We start from the raw sequence: 20,995 nt of genomic DNA, 5'->3' as shown, positions 1-20,995 counted from the left end.
TCTTCACATGAGGTGTCTTTAGTCATGCAAAGCCCTGGGCTGTAAAGCTGTGGCACAGGACAATAAAATGGAATAATAGGAGGAGATAATGAGCCTATTACAAGACTCATTTTAACACATTTATACGCCGGTGGAACATGCTGTGATCCCAAATAATGAGGATGAATCATGGTGAAGGTGCTGTTGACTGATAGAAAGCGTTCCTGATGCTTATCATCCCCGCTGTCCTTAGAACTGCAATCCGCCGAGACTGTACACATCACGCCAGCTCGGAGTGAGGTGTAGCGGGAGATGAAATGGTTTAGGAGAGGGGTTGTAGTTGGGGTGGGGGGTGAGGAGAAAAAGCTCTCTGTGTTGAAGCAGACCGCTCATTCACCAAGCAGCTCACACAGCAGAGGGAGGAAGAGGAGAAGGAGGAGGAGGAGGAGAACAGCTGCTGCAGCAGTGTGCACGCAGAATTTTGCATGAAAATAGCAAGGGGGGAAAGAAAAAAAAGCCCCCAAAAAACAAAAAGGAGATTTAACAACAGCAGTATGAGAATTGTACGTGGATGAAGCCATCAGCTGTTTGGACCTCGGGAATAAAGTGTGTGTTTAACACTTGACCAGTAGAGGAATGCGCGGATACTGGGCGTCTGCATCCCTGTGGCAAAGTTGAGCTCGAGTGGAAATGGAGTTGAAAGAAACATCTCACTGCACTGCAAATTCCACGCCTTTTCGATTCACAGGTTTCACTTCCCAAAGAGTCCAGAATTTGGTCTTCTTTGCAAAGTCAGGTGAGTACAAAGAACCACTTTACTTCATTGTTTTGGTCTCAAACGAACAATTCTCAGCCAAGTGTTTCGTTCAACCCTCCCAGTCCGGAGAGAATGAGGTGTCGTTGGGTGAAGCATGAGCCGTCAGAGAATCAGTCATAAGCGGCTGTCTCTGCTATGGACGAGTGCGGCTCTCGGCCTCTGGCTCTGCTGCTGCCGGACCTTGCGGGCAGCCGCCACCGGAGACGCAGCCGCCGGAGCCTCCGGACCGGCCGGCGGCTCCCTCGCCGGCTCGCTGTCATGGCTTCTGTCGGATAAAGGACCTTTCCACCAGTCTTTGGAGTTCACCGAGGCTGCAGAGAGGCACCAGCAGGGCTTTAGCACCCGATACAAAATCTACAGGTGAGAGAGGTGTGAGTGAGCGCGTGCGCCGCGCGGATTGTATAAGGAGTGCAGGGGATATATCATTGATGCATTTTGGAGCGGTGCAGCGTGTGTGCGTGCAATCACTCATTTCACCTGACATAGCACTTAAAACCAGAGTGGAATTAATCGGTGACAGCAGCAGCTGCTGACGAAATGTACTGAAAGCTTGCCCGCTCTCAGGTTTGCCCTCGCAGGTATCACACCTGCCAACACTGAGCTATGTGAAATTCAGCCAAGCGTATTCGGACTGAAAAAGAGCAAGAAGAAATGATTGTCCACTCATGCTGTGTAACTGGTAGACATGCAAAAGCAGGAAGAGACATCAGTTCAACTCATTCAGCAATGCCACTTTTGTTTGTTTTTTGTTTTTTTGTTTTTTGTCCATGGCAAATCTCAAGCCTTCCCAAGCCGAGACTTTCTCGATATGACCCATTTTGCCCTGCAAAGCTTTGTGGCTTGTGTCTCCTCTTTCACAAAAACAAAAATGACTCCGGCAGATCATTTGTATCTTTTGGTCCTTTATACTATCATTGAAATTGAAAATTGATTGCAAGATCAGAAATGGCACTACTCGTCTGTGGTTTGATCATTTTCTTCCGTTTTCATATTTGAAACCACGGGTCAATAACTCCAAATCTACGGCCCAATTAGCCACCACAATGTGAGGAATGATGCTGCACTGAATGTGTTGCATTGAACACTGTGTTGCAAAAAATTAGGCATAATTATACAGTGAATATTTTTCAAGGATATTCGAGAACAAAGCCACAACCACATCAGTATGCACAATACAGTGCACCGAATTATACGAGCTCCTCCCCACCCCAAAAAAAGAGCCCAAAAATCGGATTTCCATGATCGCATACAAATGATTAAGAACAACTAAGGTGTTCTCAATAGGGTTGAGGTCAAGGGATAAAATGTGGACTTGTATGTGGCCACGCTGTGCTTTTTTATTTATTTATTTTTTTGCCCTTCATTTCTACCCATAGCAACTCAGGCGTCAGTGGCAATTTGACCAGCGTGGGATGATGCGCTGTCTTGCATGAGAATTATTTGACAGCAGAAGGCTCTGCTCTTTCGTCTTTATTTCACTATGACATGAAATGACCGGTTAGAAGCTCCACACATTTTGCAGAGGTCATTTTGACACCTTCAGACACCCCGAGGGCCTACCATATCATATCATATCAAATATGATATATTCTCATTATTCCAGCACACACACACACAAAAATGCCTTTGGGACCTCTTGGGACATTTTTTTTTATTTTTTTTATTTTGTACTTTTTATTGAATATCCTGGTAATTATCACTTTGAGGGGAAATTCAACTTACACTCTGCTGTGTATATATTGCACACACACGCGCACACACACACACACACACACAGGCACACACACACACACACACACGCACGCACACGCGCACACACACACAAGCAATCATACAGATGCAGGCAGGCCAGAGTGAAAGAGGCGTGCAAACACGGCTGTACCTCTTGAGCTGGGAGGTGTCGACGTGGTCTTGCTCAAGGACACCCAAACAGTAGCCAGGGGAACAGAACTCGCATCATACCAGCACATCGGACGACATTGCCATCAATCAACAATCCGGAATTCCACGCATGTCAAACATCCCAAATTACATGAAAATGAGACTTCTGGTGCAAACATTTCTCCTCGTGAATTAGAGATTAGGGCCGGTCGAAAGATAGATTTACGTCTTCGGAGCATCATTCGTTGAAAGCTTCTTGCGACTCCACTGACACACAGCTTTAAGTACCTGCTTCGCACTCATGAGCGGATTTTTAACAGCTGCTGACACCTTTAAGCGACAGCAAGTGTCCTTAATAGGCTTTCGGAGCCACAGAGAAATTATTTAACTATGCTGTTATTTTCTAGAAATGGCCGCAGCGTTCACGAGACACAATATGTTCAACCATGCCGTGCTTTTCATTAGCAGAGAGATTTTTTTTTTCCCTTATTATACATCAAACAATGACTTGCCCGATAATGTGGACAAACATCCTCAAGTCATTTTCTTTTCATGAGACTTACAACTATTAGAACTTTATGAGATTTGTGATCTAAAGAGAACAAGATCCCTGCTAAACATCTCTAACTCAAAAGTTTATTGAACATAAAAACAGTGTTCCCTCGTTACTTAGCAGTTCAGTTATTGTGGCTTCGGGCTATCGCGCGGTTTTCATTTGTGACCACACTTCATCTATTGCGGGTTGACCTCACTGTTTCACGGGCCTTTCTGAGATTTTAAAAGACTGAAGAGCTGTTCGGGACATCATCGTCATCTTCGTCTCCATAACTACGACTAAAACCCCAAATCTGCATTCGCTATTCCTGTTCATCTTAACGAGCAAATGCCGAATTAACTCAAATCTGTTACGAATTAAAACAAAAAATGCTTCATCCTCAAACAAATGAAAAATCTAATTTGATCTAAATGGTAAATGGAGTGCCCTTATGTGGGGCTTTATCTAAGTTAACCAAATGCAAAGGTTTTCCTTTTTAATTTAAAATAGCTTACTTCAACTTCCAGAATCCAGCATGTTTATTATTGCATTGGTCTAGCAAATCATCTGGGTGGTGTTGTCACCAGCCAGCTTGCACGAAGCAAACCTGTCGTCTACCGTCCGGCATTCAAGTGGCCAAACGCACTTCGTATGCCACTGAGACGTTGTGAGCGGCCAACAGAAAGACAAAGGTGTTGATACCCTGCCTCGTTGGGTTTTTGTTGACTAATTACTTAACAATTGACTTGAATGTTAATTAGCCAACTAAATATTATTATAAACACACAAATGATTCCAGATGGACGCCTCGATGGTAGTGCACTTTTCAGACATCACGTATGTCACGCCCACATTCACGACGTCACACATACCGATGACATTTACAATCACCCATTTAAAACCCTAATGTTGGCGGTATTGGGGTTTTAAAGGTCATGTATACGGGAGCAAAAACCCAAATATACTCATACAGATTTTTAAAAACCCGAATAAGATCCCTGTGTTACCCCTTTTCTAACCCGACCGACTATTGTAAACACGATTAGGTTAACACTTACAAACAGGTTCTTCCAAAGGTTTCCGAAATCGAAATTTTGACCTCAACCCAAATCTGGACTACATGTAAACATAGTCACTGAGATGTGATTGTGGCACAGACGTCCGTGTAGTGTGGCCATTCAACCCGTACAGGTTCGAATGAGGGAAAATTCTGATTTGCCGTTTGTTTTCAACGGATGATTTGCTACTCAATTCGAGTCACCACCCATTCGTGCCGAGCCCTAGTAAACACGAAAACAAGACAAAAAGTCAACCTCAAAATTGCTGAAATTCACCTATTGCCTGCGTCATGGAACGTATCACCTGTGAAAAGTGAGGAAACATTATAAAGCATACTAAATGGGTATTCACTGCATTGTTGCATTAGGAAAACACATCCTTTTTCTTTAAACCATAAAAACAGAGAAGCACTCTCAAGAATTGGATGGTCTCCTCAAAGGTATTGTTTTGGTTCTATTGACACTTGAATTTTACAGTGATACCTGGAAAAGGGACCTTGGAGTCCAAATTATCCTTATGGAGTCCTTCAGTGTATATTTTACCCTAAGGGATAGATGTGAATTTCGACTGACGGAGTGTCCAATATGAAGCCGCCTTGGGGCTAACATTGCTCTACTACCTTTCTGACCTCTGTGATGTACAATTTACGGTGCCCAACATGTTGTGCTTGCCAACCATCCAGCAGCGTGTAATTACGTTGTCTATTTGTTCTTTGGAGTTCTCCTTTCTCACATTTTCTTTCTTTTCTGCACTGAGTTCTTTCCATCTCAATTGATGGCTCACGGTGCATGTAATAATCTGTCATGTTCAGCATGGGGAACATTCCTTTCGCACACAATCCTCTGCTTGCCATATGTGCCTATTATGGAAAAGAAAAGGGGGCGGGGGCCCATCCGTCCATCAGAGGTGGACACTGAGTCCGTTCACTCGTTATGACGATTGACCGTAACGGCATACTCCACATTGTCCCAGTTCCCCAATTATTTCCCTGCTGAGCAGCTTTCCTCATGCTATTGATTGCCTCCCAGAAGGCGAGAGAATCAGAGGAAGCAGCTAGTGGCACGGTGGGAAATGGAATACGGTCAAATAACAGAGTTCATTCACTGACATTTGTGTCCAGGAAGCGCTTGCATTTGTTTAGTCGCAGCGTTTTATTATTTTCAAACCTTCCTTACGCCCATGATACTCTATGTCAGTGGTTCTTAACCTTGTTGGAGTTACTGAGCCCAACCGGTTCATATGCACATTCATCGAACTCTTCATTAGTGAAAAATAAAAATGATTTTTTTGTTTTTGTTTTATAAATTCAACATATTTTTTTTTTTTGTTTTTGTTTCATAAATTCAACATATAAAAAACGCATTTTTGAAAAACTGGGAAAAAAAAGAAATCAAATTTTAAGACATAAGTTGTTTTTAATTGTCATGCACGGTTCATTTTGTGCTAAAAAAAAAGGAAATCAAATTTCAAGACATAAGTTGTTTTTAATTGAGCACAAAATAAACCATGCATGACAAACTCATAACTAATTGACATGTTGAGTCGGGTGTGTCTTAATCTCCATGGCAGAGGCTCCGTCGAACCCCTGAGACCGATTCACCGAACCCCTCGGGTTCGATCGAACCCAGGTTAAGAACCGCTGCTCTATATACATGAGTGGCAATCCCGTAGCAAATACAGCGATGGAAGCGGAAAGACTGCCTGCTGGGACGCTTGTACCCAGGGGTGCTCGAACAATCCCCAATTACTTCCAACATCGCTTGTTCACTGATTTGACTCAATGAGGACAGCTGACAGCGCGACGCTGATTTGGGGCATGTTTTGACGCGATCTCGTAAAAGTGGGACTTTTTGTGTCATTGAAGTTTGATGTACGGACAGCAACACTGCCGAAGCAATTTCAGTGTACACAGAGAAGCAGAAACAACTCATCACTAAGATGCAGCAATTGCTCATCGTCCCGGCAAAATTGTTTTTTTATACCCGACTCAGCATAAATTTGGATTGACAATAAGAATTGTGGGATGAATGTGTCACTATGAGACACAGTCAATGAATATTTCTTTGGAGGAGCTTCATCAAACTCATTATCGAAAGTGTCATACGTGCAACAACAGCCGTGTTTCACTAGAGATGAATTGAATGCGGCATACACGAGTGTGGCCACGTTCTTGTTTTTCGAAACAACCGTTCTGCAGTTCAGGGAAGAACACCCCCCCCCAAAAAAAAAGAAAAAAAGCTCCACTTTTCTGTTTACAAAACTTTGTTCTGGACTGTTGAGACCAAACTCATTTTTGTCGCAGGCCACTTTGGAGTTATGACAGTGAAACCGAATGAATGTATAATCATCATATCATATTATTACTTGTACACAAAAAAAGTTTTCAAATAATCAACTATTTGCTTGTTGTTTGTTGAATTATTGTTCAAGTGAGTGTAAACAGGGTATTAAAATTATGACAAAATGTCAATGTGATTTATGACACAATTTGACATTTTGGTACAGATTTTAGCAAAGATCATGCAAGTTGACACGCATGATTTGCTTTCGCGGGCCACATAACATTACGTGGCGGTCCGGATATGGCCCTCGGGCCTTGAGTTTGACACCTGTGGTCTGGACTGATAAGTGAAACTGGGTTTTTGGTCTCCAAACTGCTGTTGTCAAGTTGTTAGACTAACAGCATAATCAAGTCAAAGTTTTGGGAAGACCAGAAAAAAAAAAAAATCAACAAAGAACAAGAATCCTCTCACCTAGATTCAGATTCAACCTGGATGACCGAGAATCTACACTGACCTCGATATGGGATCATTTTTTGGGGTGGAAAATGACATATTATGCACAGGATTTCACAGTATATTCCAGCCATCCATTCATTTTCTGATTCGCGTTATCCTCATAAAGGCCGCGGGGGTGCTGGAGCCTATTCTAGATTCAACCTGGATGACCGAGAATCTACACTGACCACAATATGGGATCATTTTTTGGGGACACCCTGAACCGGTTGCCAGCCAATCGCAGGGCACACAGAGACGAACAACCATCCGCGCTCACACTCACACCTAGGGACAATTTCGAGTGTTCAATCAGCCTGCCATGCATGTTTTTGGAGTGTGGAAACCGGAGTACCCGGAGAAAACCCATGCAGGCACGGGGAGAACATGCAAACTCCACAAATGGAGGCCAGACCTGGAATTGAACCTCTGCACTGTGAGGTCAACACGCTAAACACTCGTCCACTGGGCCACCACCTTCAGCGTATATTGTTAATCGATATTATGAAATCCAAAATGACTTCGGCTAACATTATTCAGAAAGAATCAAGATGTGTTTTGTTTCTCTCTAAAGACCACTAGTTTATTGCAAAAGTTACCTCTTAAAAAAAGAAGAAGATATATTTTCTATGTCTGCCTACCTCATTTTGGTTCAATTAACAAATGCTCCTCAGCTGAAATGGAGCAAATTTAATGAGCCATTTTATATGCATTTTATGATCATCCTGAAGTTCGATGCTCAACTCTTTTCACTGTAAAATGCGGTTGAGGGCTTTGGCTCGAGGTTTTCCGTTTTCTTTACCCTTGATGGAGGTTTTTTTTTTTTTTTTTGCTCGAGCTATGAGGCATGCGTTCCAGGTCAAAGAAGTAAACAAGTAGGTGCACTTTGTCTCTGCAGTACTCGTATTTAATTGTCGTTGTGTTCATTCGGACGCGGGGACACCTTCCTTCTGCGCCCGTAAATGCCAAACTCGGATTCATCAATAAATCTCATTCCGACGCAAGCCAATGATATGGCCTTGTCTCCCATCCACAGATATGTTTTCAAGATATAATTATCCTCCGAGAACCCGATTATGAAATGTTCTTTTAATTTAACTAACCGGACTCGCGCACTTCTTTATCTCGATTGAAGTAGCTTTTATGCCAACGAACCACCATCAAGTCATCATTTCAGAAAGCGTCCTTTTCGGAGCGACTGACACAACTTATCGATTCGTTACAAAGCCTTCCAGAGCGGGCTTGCGACACTCCATTAGAAACGTTCAGCCTTAAGCGTGATTTGTTGACGAGACAGACTTCACAATTTGACTTCACTTCGTTTCAGTTGTCACGTTCGCACAATCACAGTGGCGCGTCGTAATGAAGCTTCAGTTGGAAAATGGTGGCAGGGTCTCACTGATGATGCTGAATGATGACTGCATGCTAATTTACCTGCTTCTCATCAGCTTGACTGCAAGAGATAAAACCCAAGAAAATCAATCATTTTGTTCAAATGAGTTTAAAGGATCCAGGTCCAAAAATAAGCCTTAAAGTTACAGATCTGTTGCCTTAGAAACTGTGCGCCATCTTAAATGACTCCATTCAATGATTTAGTCGTCATTTTGCACAACATTTTCGACTTGTGTATTCTGCATCAGTTTTAAATGAAGACATATTTTATTTAGGCTCAATTCAACTTTGAAGCCGTAATTGACAGAAACGGACCTGTATCGTTAATTAAATATTGAAGATACCACATTGGCTATCAAGGAAGTTAAAAGATGCCTTTCTCATTGAAGTAACTACGGACATACTGAGCTGCAGTAAACACATGGTATCCTCGTCATTAAAAGCCAGGACATGTTTTTTTTTCTTTTTTTACTTATATTAGATATTCTTCTCTATATTTGAATCTCACTTTCGCATTTACTTCCTTAATTGTCAGCTGTATAAATCCAATAATCCACCAGTAGAAACCAAAGTAAATACGACTTCTAAAGAAGGTGCGAAGAATTCACGCAGTTTATCGATCTGTTTGATCAGATAAGAGGCTTTGTGCATAAAATTAATGCCTAAATGGATACTGTGTTTCTCCATCCTCCGAAGCTTTATTTAGGCAATACTTCACTGCAACGTGGCCAGGAAAATCAATTACTGAAGGAATTTAAAAAGAAAAATGCCCAATACTGTATACACAAAAAGCTCACCACAGTAAAATACCATCGACATCGATTTAATTACGTTTGTTTGTTTGCTGCTTTTATACAGGCAGACCCATCGAGAAAAAGTCATGTTTAAGATTGTTTGCATCTCCGAGCAAATTCAAGTCCTCGCACTCATGGGGAGGGCGCGGAGGTTGCCATCCAATGGTTGGAGTGCGTTCATTACTGTCACTTTACATTCTTCATCTAGTGTCTGATTTGGGCTTAGTTAAACTGATTACATTGTAAGGCGGATTCAACTCATTCGGTTTGATTCCAAAGGTACATAAAACTTCTGCAACCTGCTGGGAAGATGAAGGGACGTAAACCTTACAGTTTTATTTTTAATTGGGTTAGAAAGATGGTGGGTGGGGGCGAAAAAAAAAAAGAAGTAAAAATATTATAGAAAATCATCAGCCACCCACGATGACCTCTGTAACATTGACTTCATGGAGTGAATAGGAGGTGACAAATGCCACTGTCGGCTGCAGCCAAGTGAGCGTGTGTGTGTGTGTGTGTGTGTGTGTGTGTGTGTGTGTGTGTGTGTGTGTGTGTGTGTGTCCAGGGAGTTTGGTCGATGGAAGGTCAACAGCCTGGCGGTGGAGAAACGAGACAGTCTCGGTAGCACTCGCGGGCTGGCTCTGCCCCTCGACCCCGAGTTCATGCACACCATCCGCCAGCTGGGAAGACGGCCGAGCCTGCACGCAATTACCGAGAGCCTCATCAAAAAATATGGCACCCATCTCCTCCTGTCCGCCACATTGGGAGGTACGGTAAAATACGCGGGCCACCATCGCTCACTTTCAATATAGAGGGCATCTGTTGTTTTTTGTTTTTTTGTGGGGTGGGGTGGGGTGGGGGAGGGGAATGAAAAAACTACAAAGCGTTAGAATAGGCATAAAACAAATGGGTGCATTTTATTTTTTTTTTTTTTTGTTCTTGTGTCATAAACGGCATGCAACCCTGAATGGAGATTCATCACTGCTATTTTCTCTTGTTGAACATTTTTTCAGAGATGGCTTTTCATTATTGGTACATATTTTAAATGCCGACACCGCAAGATCCGCTGCAGACCACGATTGGCGAACGGAGAAGAGAATCGAGAAAACATGCTTTATGGAGCTAACAAAGATTACTCTGTCATTTATGATAGTGTAGTTAACATTATTCCAACAACGATAGTAGCTGCCTCCAAAACCCTCCAGTAAGCACACAGACGATATCTACGACATCTGATGAAATATCAGTGTTCAAAAATCTTTTCTTACTGTTTCCAAATTAATTGTCAGAAGTAGCTGGACATTATTATTATTGTTATTATTATTATTATTATTATTATTATTATTACACAAGAAAGGGGCAAAAGGAAACGTATTAACACAAACAGTCAATTTAAAAAATATATACAGCCAATGTTGTATAATATGGCAATATTCTCGAAAGGCCAGTATATTTACGAGTGTCGGCGCATATTCCAGGGCTGGATTTTATTTCCAGCACGTCCCTGCTGTATGTATACATGCATAATATGTATATGAATATATATATATGAATATATATAATTTCCTGTCAGCGAAAGACAGCAACAGTGCCATTCTTACCAAAGATGAGTTTTTGTATAGATACATTCATTGTATTTTGGGATCAGATTTGCATTGGTACCCAATGGTAGCACGAAATGAGACATTCATGATAACCCTGAAATGACGGTGATTAATGATGATGAAGAAATGATCCGTTCGTTTTCTGTGACTTTGCTTCAATTTATCCAAACTGTCAGTTCCTCCACAGTACTCAATTACTACTTTTCAATCTAATATGTAGAGATGCTAATGAAAGGTGATTAGTGTTGCTCTGTCAGAGCTAATGAAGCTTGCTTTCGCTCTGTGTGTGACTGTCACCAGGGGAAGAGTCCTTAACCATATTTGTGGACAAAAGGAAGCTGGGTCAGGAATCTTTGGTGGTGGGGGCTGAGGGCAGTAAAAGCAACAACACGGCCGGTGCAATTACGCTGGAGGCACTCCACCAGCTGGCAGCTTCCTACTTCATAGACAGAGAGAGTACCCTACGCAGGCTTCACCACCTCCAGATAGCCTCAACTGCCATACGGGTATGTAGACACATGTAAAAAGAGAAAGTGTGGTGGGAGATGGAGCAGCTAGTCTGAACCGCCTCAAGGCGACTGGGTGGCTGTCCAGCTAGACATAAACTTTACATATACCGTATTTTCCGCACTATAAGGCGCTTCGGATTTTCAGGTGCACCTTCAATGAATGGCCTGTTTTAAAACGGTTTTCATATATAGGGCGCAACGCATTGTAAGGCGCATAGAACAGAAGCTACAATCGTGGCTGTGGTTGCGTTCTGCAGCCACTAGATGGAGCCCCACTAAAGGGAATACAATACAGCTTTATTTATGTAGAGCACTTCACGACCACTGCAGCTGCAACAAAGCGCTTTACAGAACAAAATACTATGTCCAAGAAACCAGAATATAGATCCACATATAAGGTGCATTGGATTATAAGGCGCACTGTCGGTGTTTGAGAAAATGAAATGCTTTTAAGTGTGCCTTATAGTGCGGAAAATACGGTACTTAGGAATGAATTGAGAATATTACTGCAATACAAGTTCTGTAAGAACAGTGCATTTCATACACAAGGTAACGTGATGTACCTCACATGATTACAAAACATTTAAAGGCAAAATACGATATTTAAAGGGGATGTCAACTCCAAAACGCTCTTGACAGTAATATGTTCCATACACCTCCACTTGTCTAAATTCTGAATAATGTTGCGTTTGTGGAATATGAGTTAAGCAGCAAAATGCAGTCGTTTTTAGCCATCTCAGGGGGCGGCCATTTTGCTACTTTTGGTCAACTGAAAATGACAGTAGCTTCAGGGCTCAGGTAACAACCAATCACGCTTCACCTGTTTTCTGAAGCTGAGCCATGATTGGTCGTTACATGTGGCCTGATCATCTGTGATGTCATTTTCAGTCAAAAGCAACTGACAAAATGGCCGCCCGCTGAGATGGACAAACACGGATGGATTTTATTGCTTCATTTATATTCCACAAATGCAATATTAACCAGAATGCCGTGTTTCAGCTAGTAGGGCTGCGTAGAACATATTGAAAAGAAAACGCTTGGTTTGACATCCCCTTTAAAGCAAAACAATTTTAAGACATTTAAAAGCAAACAAAAATGACAAATAGTACAGCACAATGTTTTGGGGAAATTTGATTGTAGAAATCCTTTAAAACACCTTTAAAACTCCTCATTTTTTATTTAAAAACATTTACATTTGGGGCTCACGTCAGTTCTATTGGCAGCTTATTCCATTTGCGTGCAGTATAACAGCTGAATGTTGATGCCCCATTTTTGCTTTGAAATTTGGGCTCCTGAGAACCTTACTGGGTTTATATTCCACGAGCATTTTTTAAATGTATTCAGGAACCTTATCAGACCTCCACCTTAATCCCTCGCTGTCAGTGTCAATCAAAGCTAGTGATTCTACTTTGTATATGTGTAAAGGTTTTGTTGCAGCACTTTTCCTGAACTGTTCAGTGACTTCATCGTTGCTAAATAAAACCCTAACATTGTCATGTTGTTGTTTTGTCATTTTATTTTCCCCCCAGTATACCGAAAACTATCAAATATATGCGAAGACAAACAAAACCAAGTATCCGACGTTTTCTGCTAAGACCACTTAAAACGTGCTTGAATCAAATGTGTCAGTGAAACCACTGAAAAGCACCTTTGGTTGATTGCGTCATCTTAGAACTGAAGTAGAACTATTCCTTTACAAGTAAAATTAGGAAGGATGAATCCTGTAAGGCAATTGGAATAGACATGTATGTTCATTGAGTGTGCCTGACATGAGTCGGTTACACTCTTGAGCCATGTGCGCCTCTGAGATTTATAATGTAGTTCAGTTAACAACGTTCGTCAGATCAATCCCGTAAACTTCCAGCCACGTAGTTAAACCGTAACATTGAAAGCAATACTTCATTGTTCAATTCAAACGCATACGTATGGGCTTGCCAACCCCGAAGGAAAAGTTTAAGAGGAGTGGACGAGTGCAGCGGTTTCAAGGCCCTCCCAGCGAAACACCAATCATCCGTTTTAACATCTAAAGTAGCTATTAGAGAGAACGCATGCATCAGCCCCAGGGTAAAACGTAGACGCTAAAGTGAGTAGCTGCTGATGAAGACGAGTGCCACCCCACAAACATCTTCTTATGGTTATCTGTCGGCTTGATCGATTAGCGATATCATCCCATTAAGTCCCACCCAGCCTGTTTTCCATTCAATGAAGAGCCGAGGAGGAAGACGGGGAGGGAATGAACATCGCTCTTTATGAGGGATCCAAAAAACAGCTGCTTCCATTGATATCTTTTCATTAAAAATCGTACAATGTGGGAAATGCTGGGAAGGATTTTGGAACTTAAGTCTCTGGAGATTTGTGCATTTGAAATTTCTCGATTTGACAGCAGGATCAATTTCTGGTTGAATGAAGTGAGGAGCTCATCTGTCTGATGTTAGGTGGTCAGAGCAAAGTAGATCTCCTCCCTCTAATGGTTCACTCTGAGGAGAAAAAGCTGGTAAATTGAAGACCTTTTCAGGATTTCTTCGCAGTGTACTTGCATTCAAAAGTGATTTGAGGTATGAAGTACTTTTCATGGGCTATGTAGGTTATTTCAAAGCACATACAAAGTGAATCAACATTTGAATGTCGAGGTAGATAATAACCCTAATTATCTACGCAAGGGTGTGTACGTTTATGACGGTGATGTAAACCACTACTGGTTGGCCGGATTTATTTCATTCAATAAGCAACACAGTGTAACAATCCAGGGCAAATGTACACAAAGAACCAAAGTAAACAAACATGTTAACGTTAGCTTACCCTGCTGTTATGCTCTACTTGTGGAAGTGGCAGTATTTGACTTCTGCATTGTGATTGTTAGCGTGTCTCGTTCCAACTTATGCGCTCTACAGTAGGTCTACTGTCATTCTATTTGAAGTAAATAAAAAAACAACAACAAAAAAAAACAACAAAACAAAAAAACTGTGAAAAAAAAATACATAGTGATGTGACAACAGTTTCTGATTTTTCTCTTTTGTACTGCATGCAGGTAACAGAAACCCGGACAGGGCCACTTGGATGCAGCAACTATGACAATCTGGACACCGTCAGTTCCGTTCTCGTTCATAGTCCGGAGAACAAGGTTCAACTACAAGGTAAGAAAATGGGCCGTTTTAATTATATCATGAATAATTAGGGTCCTATGTGTAAAACATATTGTAGGTGTTATGCTATACGACGTTATCAATCGTCATTACGAATGATTTGCACTTTAACGGACATGACCGCACTTCAGTTTGCAACGATAATCGTAGCATAGGTCATGCTAGCCCATCTTCACTCAGTTTATCAAAGTTTAGCTTTCGTGATGGGTAGATGAAACGTTACTAATTTTTCTATTTCGTTTGTGCTTATTTAATGTCATGTCGGCCCGTTGTTGACCGTTTTTGGCCATGACATTGATTGGAGGAGAGTACTGATGCTCGTTGTTGTGCGCCTTCGCGCAGTTAATGAGGGTGGAGGACGTCTGCGCTTTTTGGACTGTCTCTGCTTGACTGCGATGGTACGGTCGCGGGGCACATGTTGTTTTGCACCTTAACCGCCAGCGTTTATTCAACACTGGTCAACACATTTTGACTCAATTGTTTTAATCCGAGATGTAACCTGAATGTAAACTTTTCAAGATGAATTTTGTTTGCGCTGATTCAAAATATGCCCTCATTTATTCTTTTGCATAACAGATAATAATAATCATCATTCTGACAGAGACATTCTTTTTTTCATCGGTTGCTACTGGTTCAAAAGGTTTCTTTTTATTATTGTTGTCTCCTGACTTAAGGTACCTATCCCAGAAATGGAAAACGTCAATTGAAAAAAAAGGAAAGACATTTAAGACGTCAAAAATATATTTTGGGACATATTAAAGCCATCTCTGATTAAAATGTATTGTTGACCAGGGCAGTCGGCCCCATTTTTGTTGAGCGGAGAATGTTGGCAATGCTAGACTGTCTGCGATGGTATGGCAGGAGTTTAATGGAGCCAAATGCATCCCAGAGGAGATTAATAGAGGAATGAGAGTGGACGCAAAAAAAAATAATAATAATAATAATAATAATAATAATAAGGAATGTAAAGCATGAGTAATTGCAAGATGGGACAAGAAAAAAAGCAAGAAAAATGTGACCCAATCTTTATGTATGCATGTTACTCGCCAATAGATAAACTAGTGGCATTTTTTTAAAAAACTCCCGTTGCTTGTTTACTTGCAAACCCAGCCGAGAGCAAACCGGGAGCGACATCATAAACGCTCTGATCGCGACATCTCTGATCCTGGCGCCCTCGGACGGGTCAAAGGAGACTTCACTCTTTTGCTCCTCTCTCATCTACTCACAGCTAAGCTTCAAACAACTGCCACGAGGGGGGGAATAAAACACTGCGCCTATGATGTATTTTCATCGGAGAAGAAAAATGCATCTGGTTATTTGCTACATACCTGTCAACTTTTCGGAGCGCCAACCTGTATAACTACCAAAAAAATCCTTATAAAGAGCAAAAAATCCTTATAACATACCAAAGCATTTTATATGTCAAAATAACGGCAGAAAAAAACCCACGAAATATGAATGATATATTTGTTTCCTTGTAGAACTTGCTTGTACACTACCGAAGTATGCAATGAATACTCTGCTGTTTTCAACTAGGAACCACGTGATTTACTGGAAAGTTACCGGAAATGAAAGCATTCGATTAGACTAGCACCATTCTGGGCAAAAGCAAACGGAACTACCTGTTAGGGGGGGGGAAAAAAAAAAAAAAAAAACCGGAAATTTTCAGAATCCGTATGATTTGTGCGATATGGCCATATACGTAAGATTCACCACAAAATCCGTATGAACTATGGCTAAACCGTATGAGTTGACAGGTATGTTGCTATTGTATTCATGTTATTATCATTTTACGTTTGATGTATATGTTTCATCTTTGACTTCATGTACAGTCTTACGTAGATCACATTGTAAAGTTCAGTGTGTATGTATTTGTGGGTGCTTTTTATTTGGCTTATTGTTTTGTTTTGTTTTTTTGTATTTTTGATTTAGATGATATTCACATTTGCTGTTTGCAGTCAGATGTTGGAGTTGCAAAAGAGCATTGGCATTCATTTGCCTCACCCGGATAAATAAAAGTTCAATAAAAGGAACTAGAATTTAATAAATATTGCATATGATAGGATTTATTTTTTGAATGGAATATCTTAAGAGTCATTTAGTGCAGTGACCCACAGATCATGAAATGATTTGAATGCTGAAAAATGTTGAACCTGAAGACCAAAGGAAAAGCTTCCAGTATTTCACCGTTTTGAGGTTGCATACAGTACATCCACCAAAGTATGATGTTTTCATTAGAGCTGTCAAATGATTAAAATATTTAATTGTGATTAAAAATGAACTCATAACTAATCGTGATTGCTCACATTTTGTTATCATTTCTAAATTTCCTTCCACAGCAATTCCACACCAAAAAGCACAGTTATTGACAGTGAGATTGGGTTATCAATCGCTAGATTTTCTTTGCCCTGTCTTCGAAGTGGTTTGAGTGAGTGTCCTGTGTTATATTAAAACAACAACCACCAATTACGTGGAAATAACGTGTCCGTCTATCAGGGTTCAAGTTGCCTCAGTTATCTGTAATAAATTAAATACCCTTCCCAGACTTACCAACTTTCTCGCTGATATTCTTCAAAGTTTTGGGCCGAGTCCTGGCACTGGAAGCTGACGGCATTGCCACACAATGCTTATTTTGTTTCACACCGTTTGTCCATCTGCACAGGATACCATATGTGTGCATTGGTTAGTACAATTCGATACACCAGTTGGCTGTTTGTCTTTGATATTCAAGTTATCATAAGCGTCAAGCACAAAAAAAGAAGATATTCATTCTGTGGTTTTAGATTTTTTTTAATTAGCTAGTTATTTATTCTGTCAAGTCACAGAATTGGCCCTTATATGTATATACCAGATACACACGCGCACACACACGCGCACACACACACACACACACACACACACACACACACACACGTATATATGCCCCCCCACCCGACCCCTCACCTAGACACAGCAAACCTGTAGCTCATAAGAAACTCGGGGTCCTTTCTGCAGAAACCTTTCCGACCATTATATGAGAAAAAAATGGCATTGCTGCTTTAAGGGTTAACCGTGTCATGTCACTGTATTCAAGAAAGTCTGAGAACTCCACTGAAAGCACATTGATGTTTTTTAATGGGCCATTAATGTATAATTTGCCTTTTCAAAAGTCACTTCAAGTACATTCTCCGACATAAGTGTAGGTAATAACTCAGACTATTTTCAGCAGAACAGTCAGTACCTTTTAGTATGAATTTCTGGCAGCGGGTCAGTGTAAATGGGGTGGCGTCACAATGAACTGCTGGCCCATGTTACATCTAATGAATTGAACTCTCAGGTGAAATAGATATTGGACTGAAATTGGCCATCGGGCCTTGCTGTAATCATACAATTACTTTGTCAGAGTTGTCATGCGATTTGTTGACGGTAATTAGAAGCAGCAGCCTCATTCTCTCGTCTTTCCTGGGCAAGTGTAATAATTGCCTTGGTCCTGTCTTTCATGCTCCACAGGGCTGCAGGTCGTCCTCCCGAGCTACTTGCGGAGCCGCTTCGTTCAGGCGGCTCTCAACTACGTCGGCTGTAAATCCGAGGGTCATTTTATGTGCCAAAACAGTGAATGCTGGTGTGAGTGCCGTGTGGAATTTCCACACTGTAACTGTCCTCACGCTGACCTGGACACTCTGGAAAACAACCTTGTGCGCATCAGAGAGGCCTGGAGGCGGACCAACGAGGAGTTTGAGGCATCCGGTGAGTCAGGTTTTGTGATTTATTGTTGGCCTTAGGAGTAATTTGAAAATGTCAGCGTGACTTTGTGCAATCAACAAGCTCCAGTGGGAGCACCGCTGCTTGAAATGGTGCAGAATTTTCGGTGCTTGTGTTCTGAGAGAAGCAGATTGATACTCGGATTTGAGCGCTAACGTGAACAGAAAAGCTATGTCTTGTTCCCGTTCTAAAGTCTCACATGGCTGTCAAGTGTTGCCAGTCTGAATCAAAAGATCTGCCACTCAAGGTGTCAGATCTCAGTATGTGGCTCTCGGTAGGCGCTTGAGCCTGGACTCGGTGGACTGCGAGGCCACTTCAAGTTCATTTTTGTCTTACCAAAGTGTTACTGTGAGTAACTATTCAAAACATTCATGGAATAATTCAATCAGAAAATCTTTAATCAAGTCAGGACCGTGCCGCTGCAGTTAACACTAATATACCTGTAACAGTGCCGCGCTTACTAATTGATTGTGCGACCTCCACTAGGAAGCCTGGTTGTCTTCATTTTGTGCCTCTCTTGTAATTTCCCACAGTTTTGCATTGAGCAAATTGGCTTGTGCGCAAATAAAAGGTCCACCGAACAAACAAAGCACGGCTCGCGTCCTCGGACCTAATAATGTAATATTGCATCATTTTGAAACAAAGCTATCATGACCATAAACACAACATACCCGTCCCTGATTGGATTATCAACCTCAACCGGCATTTAGCACACAATTTACCCCAGAGGTTTGCAGAAAATCTGATTTAATCTGTTCTGGGGCATGAATAAAAAAGCAGAACCTAAAATTCAAGGTTATCCCACCCCTTGGGTATGATGGAAGAACACTTTCAAGGATTTGTTGGGATTTTCGGCAGAATCATACTTTGTAAATACGCCTGACAATGTTGAGGGTTCAAATCTGGGCTTTGCTGTCAGTCCATCATCATTATTTTGACCGTGCTTCTGTCATCACTAAATTATCGCTATTTTAAGACCTCAGTAAATTTCACCGGCTTGTCCGTCTGTCAACCGTATGTCCATTAAAAGAAAAAATAAATAAATTATACATCATAGTCCAACAGATGAAAAATCCAACTTGATTAAAATAGTAAATGCGGTATACTATTTATCAGGGCATCGACATCATATGGTGGGTAATGTAAGAGCATTAGAAATATATATATATATTAGTGCTGTCAGTTTAACATGTTCTTATTGGCATTCATTTCAATCAATTTTAACGGGATTAATTTTTTTATAACGAGATTAATGCGGCATCACGTCACAGCGGATGTTACGTTGCTCTAAAATAATAAAATGTGCTCCAAGTTTGAATAACTGCTCCAAGTGAAAAACGTTCATGTAAAATTGAAAATCGAAATTGTTGTTTCAGTAAATATTTGCATTTTGCACAAAGAAAACTGATCCACGATTCCATATTGATGACAGCATTAAAATGGGAAAAAATAGGACAAAAAGAAATCAAAGGAAACTTAGAATAGATAAAAATGTGTGATTAATTGCAATTAATTATGAGTTAACTATGCCATTCATACATTGAAGCGCGATTAAAAATTGTAATCATTGGACAGCACTTGCATATATATATATATATATATATATATATATGCATGCATGCGTGCTCTGTTGGCATATTTCTATTCATATTTCTCTCAAGCTGTTTGCTTTTCTGGGACAAAGTATTTTAGATGAGATTGTGATTCTCTGGATAATATCCAACAGCCGACTTTGCACCTTGATGTTCCTCTCTTCTTCCAGAGGAATTCCAAAGCTTTGTTGGAAAGCTGCCAACGCATTATGCCGTAAACACATCTGTTGTGGAACACTTATGGAGGACAGATGCCAGCCTACTCCAGCGCTACAGGCAACTGGAGACCAGCAGCCAGCAGCTCTTCACCAAAGCTCAACGCACTGTCAACAAGCTCTTCAGACTTAGCAAAAGGTGCCGTCAACAGCCCAAAATCATCCTGCAGAGGCCGAGGTGAGATGCAAAACAGAAACAGGTGGAATTTTTAACCGGCAGGCTGGGAAAAGCATGTGCACAATGGTTGCTTTTACACAGTCAAGTATTTTGTGGCTCATTGAATCTTTTAGAATATGCGTGCTAATTTTGTCACATCCATCCCTGTTCATAGGAGCTGCAGAAAGGACTGAATCACTGGACATGTACAGGCGAGACCAGATACCACATATAGAGTACATAAACATCAGCGGTCAAAAACATTTGAATGCATTCCCGTGATTAATATCAGAGTCAAGATTTTTATTTGTCATATATGCGCAGTAAAAACTAAATGGTTTCATGGGAGCTGTGTGATGTGATGGTAGTGGACCCAAAAAAAAAAAAGTAGGGAGGCAGAAGAAGCAGGGTGTACCGAACAAACTATATTAACCAAAAAACACTTACAGTGAAACAGTGGAAAATTTAAATCCAAATAAAATCCCGAAAACGACAAGAAACCAAAGTAACTAACAAAGTCAAAAGTCAAAGTCAGCTTTATTGTCAAATATGCCCTATGTACAACATACAGCACAGATGAGATTTCCTTCCTCTCAACCGCAGTGCAAACGTGCAGTGCATTGAAAACACACACAGCTAGAAATAAGGGCAGCAAAACTGAATGGTATAAAAAAAAAAAAACCTCTATAAATATAAACAAATAAAAACAAGAAATAGCAATCAACAAACAACAGACAACCAAGGGCACTTGGCACCTGTAATTATTGTGATTATATAACAAACAAACGAACAAACATACAAACAAA

General features: G+C 41.0%; 1 protein-coding gene across 1 annotated transcript; it reads left to right on the top strand.

Annotated features, from left to right (window-relative positions):
- The first annotated feature begins 377 nt into the window (after window positions 1-377).
- Window positions 378-20,571, top strand: LOC109521389 (BMP/retinoic acid-inducible neural-specific protein 3-like). Its single transcript, XM_019879231.1, has 7 exons — window positions 378-775; window positions 859-1,156; window positions 9,794-9,996; window positions 11,133-11,338; window positions 14,370-14,475; window positions 17,974-18,210; window positions 19,988-20,571. The coding sequence occupies exons 2-7, from the start codon at window positions 891-893 to the stop codon at window positions 20,212-20,214; spliced, it is 1,245 nt and encodes a 414-aa protein (XP_019734790.1). The 5' UTR covers window positions 378-775; window positions 859-890; the 3' UTR covers window positions 20,215-20,571.
- Window positions 20,572-20,995: the final 424 nt, after the last annotated feature.

This window comes from Hippocampus comes, unplaced genomic scaffold (assembly GCF_001891065.2).
Source record: "Hippocampus comes isolate QL1 unplaced genomic scaffold, H_comes_QL1_v1.1 scaffold85, whole genome shotgun sequence".
Classification (NCBI taxonomy): domain Eukaryota; kingdom Metazoa; phylum Chordata; class Actinopteri; order Syngnathiformes; family Syngnathidae; genus Hippocampus; species Hippocampus comes.
The sequence above is the reverse complement of the archived record's forward strand: the minus strand, read 5'-3'. Positions and strand labels throughout refer to the sequence as shown.

Bases quoted from the DNA above. Each gene is read 5' to 3' on its own strand.
- LOC109521389 (XM_019879231.1), top strand. From the start codon at position 891: ATGAGCCGTCAGAGAATCAGTCATAAGCGGCTGTCTCTGCTATGGACG. The intron at 11,339-14,369 runs GTATGTAGACAC...TACTGCATGCAG, and splicing joins TAGCCTCAACTGCCATACGG to GTAACAGAAACCCGGACAGG. The intron at 18,211-19,987 runs GTGAGTCAGGTT...CTCTTCTTCCAG, and splicing joins CGAGGAGTTTGAGGCATCCG to AGGAATTCCAAAGCTTTGTT.